This window comes from Camponotus vicinus, unplaced genomic scaffold (assembly GCF_025532165.1).
Source record: "Camponotus vicinus isolate PSW18456_S1 unplaced genomic scaffold, iyCamVici1.0 SCAF_11, whole genome shotgun sequence".
NCBI classification, from domain to species: Eukaryota; Metazoa; Arthropoda; class Insecta; order Hymenoptera; family Formicidae; genus Camponotus; species Camponotus vicinus.
In genome coordinates, this window is record NW_028141947.1 from 125,964 (window position 1) to 138,603 (window position 12,640).

Here is a 12,640-nt window from a genome sequence, read left to right on the forward strand (position 1 = left end):
TAAGAAAAATGTGTTTATATGTACAGAGAGGGGTAAAGGACACGATCAAAGACAAACTTTTCCAAACGTAGACCAAACGATTGCGCAGAGTATATGCAATATTACTTAGTTACTCGTACAGCTACGTATACAGTTATACAAACACCCGCACGATCTAAGCGGTGCGATGAAGCCGCTAATGTTAGGATTCTCGTTAGACAAGATAATTGACAATTGAAAAAGTGCGACAGTTCCTTCTTATTGTTTCTAGTCTCGCGAGACGGCGCGGCCGCGGTAAAATTCGAACGGAGGATCGTCGGCCGATTCCGGAAACGCTCGCGCTCGCTCGGCGTTCGCCAGGTAAACGCTTCAGGTGGCCGTACGGTATCGCGGCTGGGGGTAGAGGGGAAAGGACAGAAGCGGAGATAGGCAGGTAGGCAGGTTGGCAGGCTCATGCGGTTGCACATGGCGGACCAGGCGGAGGTATAACCTTCGGATGGTATCCGCTGTCACGCTCCGCGCCGCACGCCAGTAACGGAGGAGAGCCGTTCGTAAGCGGTTCCGCGCGTTCGACGTGTCTCCGTCGTCGTATCCCGATTCGAGCCTCTCCGTCTCGGTGAGTAACGCGCGCAAATCTCTCGCCTCGTCGTGGACCAGGTGCGCCAGGTGCAAATTAATCGCGACCGCGTCGCGATTTCGCGCTGCCGACCGTTCGCCAACCGGTGAGCCGCGGGTGACGGACGCGATATCGCGGCAACAGCGTCTCCGCGACGGGTCGAAGGTGAACGCTCGATCGCCGCGCGCGTCAACCACGGGGTGTAAATTTGTGAAAAATTGGTGTTTCTGTGCACGATTGTTGTGTTGTTGAAACGAGCGACGTGTCAACGCGTCCAGCCGCTACCAGGCCTCAACGAGCAGAAGCAGAGAGAGAGAGAGAGAGAGAGAGAGAGGGAGGTTCATCTCTGTGTTTTCTTTTTTTTTTTTCCTTTCTCTCTCTCTCTTTCGTCATCATCTCGACGATCCGCCGTGCCGATCCGTTGAAGGTAACTACTCATTTCCTCTTCGCGTTGCGCGCTCTTTTCGCTCCTTTCTCGGCTTCTTTAAGCGGTTCGATCGCCCGTCTCTCGCGGTATCTACCTCCTCGCGGTCGACTTTCAGGATAGCGCGCATTTTCTGGTACTCGTCGGTGTGTCGGTACCAGAACGTGCCAATGTTTCTTACTCCGTCCTCGGTCGCTGTCCTTCTTCCTCTCTCTCTCCCTGCCTCTTCCCGTCTCGTCCGTCTCTCTTTCCACGTCTCTTGTGACATGTCGACTTCGCAATACCACGCGCGCCACTTATTTCCGATACATACCTCGCCATTCCGCGGTTTTCAGCTCGCGTCTGCACTGTTTATGTCCTATACCGTGTTTCGTAGTTTAATTTTTAATTTACATGTCCCTTGTCGTTTTGTCGCACGATAATTGCATATAATTTCTCGCCAATGCTTTAGCGGATATGTTTGCATTTAATTACACGCGCAATCGTTTTCTATTACATTGCCGATTTGTGTACGCGCGACATCTTGTAATATTGCCATGTTATTTTACGTCGATTTGATGAAGTATATTTATATTTTATCCATTTATTTCGTGCCCCAAAATATCATTTTCTCATGGAGGCGTTTTGTCAAATTTCGTAGTAATTTTCATATTTCTCATTTTTTTTAAACTCTACTAATAATTAAAAATCTGTATTAATACATGATTTTTTCTGGTATAAATTTGTATATAAAAAACCCAGACACTCTATTAACATTCTCTCTTGCATGTAAAATTTCTATTTTTATTCATCCGTATAACCATGTGTACAAAATAGATATTTTTTAACAAGTTTTACAAAATGATAGAATGCACGAGAATAATGTTTTTGAGGATAATAGCATATTAAATTTTAGACGATTTTATATTACGTTCTCAGTTGAATCGCATTCCTTGCATTGAAATATGAATATTTAATTCCATTTTAGATTCTTTATGAAGAGAAGATGAAAAATCTTGTGACATTATTATTATTATTGAAATTTTTAGAAACGAATTCATACATTATTTTAAATGAAAATATTCACGACACCAAAAATAATTAAGTGGATAGAACTCTTGCTCGAAAATATGATTTAATTCTGAGTAGAGTATTAAATATATTGATATTAACAGAATTTTTTGTTAAATTCTATTCGTTAACAGAAAGCATTTGTCGAGGAGACATTTTTGCGTCATCTATTTATTATCATATAGATAAATATTGTAGATGGAAACACACGACAGTTCTCTTAATATTGTATTAAATATTTTATTCTCGAAAAAAATTCGGGAATGACCGAGGAGAATATCTGTAATAATTTATTATTCGAGCGCCCGAAGACGACGTCACGTTCTTACATCATCGGTCAACGTCACATCGCACCAACGTTCCCGAATGTTTTTCATCCTTTCTGTTTGACCTCCTCTCTGTTGCAATGGACGTGTTTTTTATTACTTATGTAACATTCGTACTCGTCTCAAAAGTGATCCATCAAAAATTTCTCGAAGCCAGAGGCAGCTTACTAAACAAATCCGCAAATTCGCTCGCGGTTTCTCTTCGCGAGCTTCCGGAGATCTCCAAAAGGGTTGAAGAGAAAGAAAAATAGTCTCCGATGTGAACGGACCCGCGCATGATTTTTACGTCGAGAGCAACATCCGCCTTCCGCACTGTGCGTACGTGCGTACCGCGAATAATGCGGAATGCCTTTTTCCCCGATGCGGACTAACAATCGCGCTGCGCACGATGCGTGTCAAACGCGTTATTGTCGTGCGGTGGGCGTATTCACGCTCCCCGGATGATGTATACAACAGTAACGGACAGCTCTCAAATGCCGGACTATCGAAAATAATAATTTAAATAGTTTCGTAGGAATCTCAAGTATTAGCCAGTATAATTTGTATTTTCCGTGAAAAAAAAAATACATAGGAATAGATAACAAATATGTAGGAAATATTTATTTATTTTGAAACGTGACAATATATCGTAATCATTAAATGAAATAATAATTTTGGAAAAATTATTAGAGAAATTTTTATTTGAAATTGAATATACTTGCAGTTCTCGATTTCTTACATTGATTATTGATTATTATTTTTTCCTGCGCGTATATTATTTAAAATATAATTTTTGAAATAATTTATACAGAATTTTTTAAATAATAATTTAATAAAAAACAAGTATTTGTTTCGTAATAACCATTTTTTTATATGATAATTTTGGAAAGAAAAGAAAATAGCTAACATGATTTAGTGAACACACGGCTACTATTATTTTATGTTAATCATTTATATAATCCATTATGGGTGAATTGTTTACGTAAAAAATACCTTTGTGTTTTATTTAAAATACTTTTTTATTTTGTACTCGGTTCTGATGAGATATACATGCGTGTCAAGAAACGAGGAAGCGCTGTGCGCTCTCGAATGTGGACGAAGGAGAGTAGAAAACGAGAGATGCGTAAAGCCGGCGCTGATACCGGTACATAAAACAGGAGGCATGGTTTCACGAGGAGGTCGAGCAAATGCAATAGAGACCGGAGCGAAGATATATAAGGTGTTCGGTAAAACGATGTAGAAAAAGCAGCGTGGTATCTCTCTCGATTTTCGCGGAAATTAAAGGCTTGCAAGATGGAAAAAAAATGTTTGGCGAAAATTGAACTTCTCAAGGATATAAATAAAGAGTATAATCTTTAGTTTGGCAGATTTTCTCTCGGAGATTAATTGGCAACGAGCAAAAAATCTAGCAAATTTAATTTTTCGTCGAGAAAAATTAGACTCCGAATTTGACGCGGGTATCGCGATATTGTTGTCTCCTGCTACTTTTCATCATGTGCGTGTTGATGCGCTCGCGTGCGAGAAGGTATGCGGCAGAAATCGAGAATGAACGACCCGGGAGGAGAACGGATCATCAGCCGCCAACGTATAAATTAGGCGCGATCACTTAAATCGTCTCGCGCGCACTTTCTCCGGTGATGAGCGCTAAATTGTTTCGTCCCAACCTGTTGAATTTCGATCGGGCAACTAGGTAGTAGGTGTAGGAGAAAAAGGGAGCCGCGAATGTGCCACAATTCTTTTTGTACCTGCGGTTAAAGAATCATCGATCGATGTAGCACCTGTATATCCTAGAATTTTTTTCAATATTCTTCAGAGTACAGACCCTTCTCGACAGATATATACGGCACATTTTTTTATCACTCACTTTTTAGCACTCTTGCCACGAGGGTTTACGAGTTTCTATTCTATTACTTGAAAATCTCTGGAAATTATAAAAGAAAAAAAGTGTAATTATATGACACTTTATTTGATTCTATAAATATTTAGAAAAGGCTGACTACATAATTTTTTACAATTTCCGTTGTTGCGGTAACTTTTTAAACGGGTCTTACGCGGATATTCCACGTATACCTAGCCTTCGCTATAATCCGTAGTGATGTAACGCGTCAAATAAGTGTCATGTAATCGCCAATAGACGTTGCATTTGATTTCATGTATTTACTTTCCATCGCATATAACGCAATTATCCGACGATTGTGTAAAAATTAATTAGATTGCGATGAACGATAATGGTGGCTGTTTTCGAAAAAAGCATTACTTTATAAATGTATACGTTTCCCTTACAAAATATATCCATCTTTTTTGCTTTTTCGAAAGAAAGAAACAATCTGTTTACTTTTGGTCGCAATTGTTGTCGACCTGAATTCAATAGATATTTACATTAGATTGTGCGTGTCACGATTACATCGCATACTTGACATATTGATGTACGGTATAGTACACATAACGCCAATAGTAACGCGCATAGTTTAATGAGAATTCGGCTGACAGTCGCATGCGATTGAGATCGCAATCCCTGATTGATTCGATGTAGTTACATGTTACATCCCGGAAAACAGTTATCGAGCTCGTAAAAATCAGCGAACCGTTAGCGATTGTTTCTCCATTACCTTTAATTTGATCTTGAGCGATGCCTTTCGTTCCAACAGTCGTTTCGCCGCGAAGAGATTAAGTAAATTTTATATAATTCTTTTCTATTCAGGTATTAATATACGTTACACTACATATTACTGTAAAAGTTAAACATTAAAACGACAAAATTATATTTGAAACGTGAGGATATAGAAAATTGATTATCAAGAAGACGACCAGGAAAAAGAGATGACTAATTCTTCCTTGTCTGTAAAACTTGCATACATTTTTCTTAGAAATGACTAATAGCATCATAAATATTCACTATGTATAGTTTGTGTTTTCAACTATTTGTTAAAAGAAACCGTGGTTATTAGAATTGATACATGTCTATTTTTTATCCTAATTGTTTACGTAATTAAAATTTGATATTCTTTATTTACGATCTGCTAATATTAAATTTTTAATTAAAGTAGCATATCTCTAAGAGGATTAAAAATTTCCAATTACAATCAAATTATAATAATCTTTTTCGATTATATATTGTTATATGTGCAAAGTTGATTGTGCTATATATTTGCAAGAGAGAATATGCAAATAAGATGTGAAAATTTTGTAAGATTTAAAATATTTGGATTTTTCTTACAATAAAAAATATTTTCGATCATCGAAAATTTAAAAAGAATTATAGAATTTGAATATACCATAATATACAGAGTAGAAATGATGCGACTCATAGATCACATGTTCTTGGCAGGTTGCGCTTTATTGTGTGTATATGTATATACGTATACGTATATGTATATATTATATACTATTATATTAAAGCTTATACAGTTAGAAAACTGGTTTTCTCCTCCTTTTGCGTCAAATCATATGATCGAGACCATCTTGTGCGCTGGTACAGTTGTTTCTTCTAGTTTATTTTTATCTACAAAATTGTATATTGTGTATTCGTATGAGATTTATATAGAAAAATTGATGTTATTTTGATATCTCTCTTATGCAATTGGATATCACTTCATAATTTATGAAAATAGCGCAAGAGTCATTTTTTAAACACATTTCAAAAGCAATTCTACTCGTATCAATGTCAAGTATAAAGCACAACTTTTAAATTCGCGTTTATAATAGATTGAATCTTAGAGATGTCATCTATTTTTTCTGTTCATCCTGATAATGTCGAGCTATGAAATTTTCTGCAAATTGCAACAAAGACAAGACGAATTTCTGCTCCTTATATTATATGCTTTTGAGAGAGAAAGGTGCTATTTTTTCTCGAAAAGATAGAAAATACTAGGATTATGGCTTCTCGAGCATTGCCTTTAATGCTGTAATTATTTGCAAATCAACACCGCTATTTTCGACTATTGAACTCGCGGTATCTTTCGGGAAGCGGTTTGGTCCCGGTTGGCTCGGGTAAAGCCTACTTATAACGTAACATGGTTGATCGACGCCATCGTGTGCTGTATACATGTACATGTATATACATATGTATACTGTACGTGTATATATGTACTGTATATGTATACGACATATGCGCGAGCATCCAGTTACCGTTCCAACAAAGTAGATTTCTCCGGACCGTTTGACGAGACTATCCCGGACAACGTTGATATCACGGCAACGCGTTGCTTGACCTGAATTTACCGCGTCGCCGAATTTGCAAACGTATAATAGATGTCTTATTTCTCTCTCTCTCTCTCATCATCTTATCTCCCGTATTCGCGCCTCCGCATTTACAGCGCTAAATGCAATTTGGATCTAAATTCTATTTGCTGTATTCATACGCGATTGCCTTATTGTAAACACGGGACGTGAATGAGATAGCTGTAAACGGTGAATTATCGTCAGCAGAGAACATTTTGTGTACTAATTTCATATGTTATTAATTTGTAATTAATTTATAGCAACATCATTATTACTATAATTGCACAATAATTATGGATAATGTTATCGTCATAATTATTGTATGCGATTTATATCCCGTGTATTTCTACACACGCAGACTGTTTCAAATGTTTCTTTTGATTTTTATCGAGTTTTAATTAAATAGAATTTTGAGATCCACTTTATAGACAATCTATTAATTATCAAGTTATTCAAATAATGAGCGTTATAATTGCTGCTGATGTATCAAAAAATTTCCGTCTTGAATTTTATAGAATCGAATTGTGAATCATCCAAAGCTTTAATGAATAAATTACTGAATAGAACATTAACCGATATCATCGAAATGAGAGAATCAATGTCCAAATTAAATAACATCTCTCATTGAAGTAATAATCAATTCAAATAATAGCCGTTAACTGCTGCCATTATTCACATCAAAATTTTCTAGCAATTTATCCCTCGGGAAAGAAATTCTGCAAAGAGCTCGAACGTTGCACACGTGCTTATACCACGCTCGTCGCTATCAGAAGCGTTTTACAATGAAAGTGGAATAGGAAAACGAGGTGTGTGCTTTTGGATGAAAACAAACTTTCTCCAAATTACCGTGCCATATCCGAGTACGTTTTGGAGATACGCCAGAACATTTTGAAAAGGAATCGGGACATTGTTGCGAATTTTCTTCGCCGTTCAACGGAGCACAAAAGGCTTTAAGGCAATCAATGTATGCAGCTAGTGACACGAAAAGCTTCACGGAGACTTACTTGGTCTAGGGCGTTTCGATTATGATACGCAATTACGGCTCGCACACTAGCTGTCATACGAGACTATGAACGAAATGCATGTGTGCGAAATATACGTATCGCGTTGAATGTATATGTACAATGTGTGTAAACGAATAACTATCAAACTTGCAGGCGATTGGGCAAAATAAAAGGTTTATATAGCCGAATAAATATTTTGCAAAATTTAATTCGATCAATTGGCTCGATGCAGAAAAAACAATATCGATTGCTCCACTCGTATCCTCCCTTTGATTTGAGGAATCGGTTTATCTGTTTTATTTTTTTCGGTTTTTTTTTTCGCAACAATTTTACTCTCGCACAAGCATGAAGGATAAAATTTGATTTTTTATCCACGAATTCCGTAATGGTTGAGAATAAAAGAGTCTCGCGATCTCTTTGGAAGAAAAGTGCCAGGCGTATATTTAATCAGCTTCTCCATTCGCACCAAAGCGGATTGCGAGGAAACCAGGTCGGGATCGTATCAACTGATAGCAAAAAGACTGATGTGAGACGAAGGAACGGTCTACACGTATTTTAGGAATTTAAGAACAGCCTATCAGCACGCCATCAATCTTGCGCGTTTCTCGCTTCGATTCTCGCGAAAATTTTTCGACGACGACTTAGATTTTCGCCAATTTTTACACATTTCCGTTTTTTTGTCCGCGCTGTATCGAGGTACGTTGAACTGGCGCTCTCCGTCAATTTTTATCGTCTGTGCCAGCGTGTAGTTCCAAATATAAACTCCTTCGTGAATGCGTCTGTGCTATCCATTCTCAGTCGCCGGCTGCGGTGGAGAGTTTATTTTCTAGTTTCGTGACACACGTGCACACGCGAATACCGTTCTCTTTCAGAAAAGCTTTCGGGGAGCTTCTCGAAGAGCGAGTCTTTCATTCACAACTGTGTTGCTATCAGTTTCCGAATATCGTTAACAAGTCAGCCAATCGATTGCAGCCAGTGTAACCGATGAATTGACCAGATTGCTAATTATGACTTTTGAAATGTCGCTGCGTTAAAGGAAAGTGAATAGTAGATGACATTTATATGTTGCTCGTGTTATGAAATTAAAAAAAAATTTAACGTTAAATTTAATTTCACTTAAAGTTAGAAAAATGAAAAATAGATTGCGAGTAAATTGCGATTTTTAAATATTAGTTACTTTACATGAGATACTATACATATATATAAAAAAATATAAACACTGAGTTGTTTTTTTATTTCCTTATATTTCGTCCTTTCGTAGGACGTGTGTATTTATGATCGAACTAGATGCCTTTATAAATAGAATATTATTAAAAATAAATTTAAATCAATGTAGCTCAATGTCGATAAAAAAAATAAGCGTAGCTACGAGAGGAGTCGAGCTTTGAACACAAAATAACAGTTTTTTATGCTCGGTAAAAATTGTTTATTTACGCTCAATACATCGAATATGTCGAAATTCTTTCGCAAGTTAGTCTTTTGCGGTTGCTCGACGCGTTCGGGTCCCGATAGCCGTTCGATCGTCGTCGACGAATCGATCGTCGATGATCCCCCGAAATTCGCGGAATTCCCAAAGAATTGCAAGACGGAAACCGAAGACCTGGCGAGGCATTTTGATCTGTCCGGTATAAAATTCATCGACGACGACGAGGAAGCCGACGAAGACGAGCCATCCACTAAGAACGGTAGCCGGCGATCGATCAGATTATTCTTTTTTTATAGAAAAGTGGGTTGATATACACGCGGTAGGTCCGTAGTTATTCCCCGCTGAGGGAGGCTGTATAAATAACTGATGGGCAAAAAATTACGAGGACAGCGTGGACTTTGCGCGCGTATAACAAAGTTTTCGCAGCGCAACGCAAGGAATTTAACCCGTCACGTATCGGGGAGATTAAACTCGCGTAGAAATGTTTTTACCGATATTTTACCGAGAAGAATGACGGTCAGATTACGACCGACGATGGATGTAAAAACACTCGTGCGATAAAAGAAAAAAAAAGGGAACCACCGTCCGCGCGGACGGAGGGAGATGTTAAATTAATAATGGAATCACACGATTGTCACGGCTTGTGTCGCGCGATATAAATGAGAAACGAAGGGAATTCGTCAGGTTCGCGATAGGCGCTTCACTTATCTCTGCTTTTCTCCCTTGCACGGTCGCCGGTGTTTAACCGCGGCCTGGTAATGGATTCTTTGACAAACGTGTTAAATACGTGATAAATTTGCCTAATTAATTAATAATTCCTTCGTGAATTCCCGACAGAAGAGCTGGACGGGCCAAACGCTGGGCGGATACGAGACGCCTGGGTTATCGCCGTCGAAAGGTGAGATAATGAGCGATCGCCTCGATAATGGTAAAGATCATCTTGTCGATATCTTGGCGATATAACAGATTATAGAGTACACACGATCTCTTAGGTTTACAAGCGCGAATACACGCGTGCGAAGCGGGAAATCTCTAATAAATGTGCCCTGCTTCTAGCAAATATAATACATTCCCGTCGGGGCGCGGAATCGTGTGTATCGATTAAATGTCACATAAAAGGCGGTGATGTCCGGCGGGCGAATATGTGTTTTTGATCGAACGCGAGAATGCGTCATCTAAATGTCACGAGAATCCCACGGAAGTACGCGTTTCAATCGAGTCGATAATGACAGTCCGTGATGAGATATCGCGAAATCGGGAAAAGTTCGTATTTTCAGATATCTCTCTTTCTTTTCTCTATTTTTTTTCTCTCTCTCTCTTTTAATATTTCTTCGTCATTTGGAATCGATCTAGTCATTTCCTTTTATACAAATATTTTAATACCGACATCAATGGGAGGTATCTCGATGTTAATGACAATAATATGACGGAATCAATTTTGCGCGGTTACTTATTCTCTTTGTATTTTTTTCTCGAGTACTTTAATCGCTCAAAGGTACAATTTATTTCAGTCACGAAATCTTCATTCATATATATATATATATATATGTATGTATTTTATTTAAAAAAAACTGCGCCCACACATATACGTTAAATTGCTCCTGATTACTCGGACCATTATTTTCCGAGAAAATATTTTTAATAGAAATGGATAATCTCTTTCTCTATCTCTCTTATCTCGTCTTGTCAATGTTACAAATTAGATTTCAACAACAGGTTTCAGTCGCAACTTGCAAACTCGGTTGCATTTGCATGCGTTTCCCAAGAGAGAAAAAGAAAAAGAAGCGGCGAATAGAAAACACTGTCGTCTATGACGATAAGAATTGTCTCTCTCGTGACTCACTCTCCTCATTCTAGTATCTCGTTCGCCTTCGCACAAGGATAAACACAGCGACATGGCTTTTACAAACGGACGTTTTCTCTGTTTGCAGGAGCGCGCGGGAGAGGTTGCAGAAACTGACGGCACTGAAGAAGATCCAGCCGCGCGATATCCAGGCCATTTTACATCAGCAGGTACGCGAGAGCGTGGGACACGTAATTAGTTGAATAGCTTGTTAATATCGCATTGGAGCGATTCGATGGCTCCACGAGATATCATCTTGTACACCTCTCCCTCTCTCTTACTGGATAAAGAAAAATCACTTTTATATCAAGATCAGCTTTAAAGTCATCGTCATTTCAAGTAAATGTGATTTCTCGTCAGCCTCCTACTAGATTATTGTCTTTTTACGCGATGATTTTGTTTATAAGATTTTAAAATGTTTAAAAGAATAGTAAGATAGTTTCTCGATGTATTTTCTGTTACATCTGGCGCTTTAGATTCCTTTATACTTCTTTACTCTCAACAATCTTATTAAAAGTAATAACACTTGAAATACGCTGAAGAACGTTAATTCGTTGACGGAAATGCTGAATACAATTCTGGTCGTAGGCGCAAACAGCGGACGGAGAAGCGCGTTAAGAGCGACGTCGCATTCCCGGCGCTTCCGTCATCCGGGCCGATTCTTATTCCGCTCTCGCGCGGCCGCGGCTGCGTGCAAATGAATCGATCGGCCGCGAGCGAAATCGTTACGCGCGGAGGCTGCTTATGAAATGCGGAATGCAAAGTAAATGAGCGGAGTGAGCGGCGGCGGGAACGGCGATTATGCGCGGCCTTGTTTATACGCGAGAGCGTTTGCTGGAGCCTACGTTATGTGCCCGTTTCTCTCCCCGGTTACATCGCTCGCGCGCCTTTGCGCGTCCGAATTCCCCGGCCTCGAACAGCGCTTTATGATTACGCAATAATGAGTTTTTTCGGATCGCCGATGACCGCGTTCCATAGAAAAAAGAAGAGAATAATATAGCATCGTGTGTTTCTACAAGAGCTGCTCGAAATGCACCGATACCTGATGCTGATCAAATTGAATTGTCAAATATTGCTTTAAGAGTACCGTAATTTTGATCGGGAAGGAGCCGATATTATTTAGATAAATTAATTTCCATGCTACGAACGCGTAAAATTCTTCACGCGTGTTTTATAAATATGGAAAAAAATTTCATCTCCCTCGATATATTCGCATATTTTTGTAAATAAATATAAGATCGTGTTTACAAATATTAGGTAAAATTGCTTTTTTATTTATTTTTTTTGGAGTGAAGGGGAAATGAGGTATCGCTAGAAGGCTGAGAAAAATTCCGCGCATTGTTATGTAGTTATTAACTGCGTTCCGATCGAGATCTATTTTAGGGTAGTATGCGGGATTATTTCGCGCGTGATTGCGATACGGCATGCGGGTTTAAAATCTCGTATAAACAGGCAAGCAACGCAACGAGTTCTCGCGCGAAATACATTTCTCAAACCAAGAAACCGCACGAAGGATGTCGTAATACACGACGACGATCGTTAACAAGTTTTCTCGATATTATAATCCGTTTTCAACGCTTATATTGGCGGCTTATTGCTATCGGCATAGCATGGCCTTTTTTCATATTAATAACACGATAACTCAGTTAAATGAAAGGTGCGCAAGAGATAATGGAACCTCGGATTAATTCGTCGACGCGATGGCGGTATCATTTGGGAAATTGTCCGGCCATTCCACCGCATCAATTTTTTCCCCGACGTTATATTAGGAT

The 12,640-nt window shown here is 38.8% G+C and overlaps 1 protein-coding gene across 10 annotated transcripts in view; it reads left to right on the forward strand.

Annotated features, from left to right (window-relative positions):
• Nucleotides 1-12,640, forward strand: part of LOC145962312 (uncharacterized) — a 67,086-nt gene that overhangs the window by 9,761 nt on the left and 44,685 nt on the right. For 6 of the 10 annotated variants that reach the window (XM_083083293.1, XM_083083291.1, XM_083083292.1 and 3 more), the window contains 2 exons: nt 9,863-9,923; nt 10,957-11,038. In XM_083083293.1, coding sequence (XP_082939419.1) covers nt 9,863-9,923; nt 10,957-11,038 — 143 coding nt within the window. Of the gene's footprint in view, nt 1-9,034; nt 9,285-9,862; nt 9,924-10,956; nt 11,039-12,640 lie in introns of those variants that run through there. The other 4 variants (XM_083083295.1, XM_083083296.1, XM_083083294.1 and 1 more) reach the window with 4 other exon arrangements.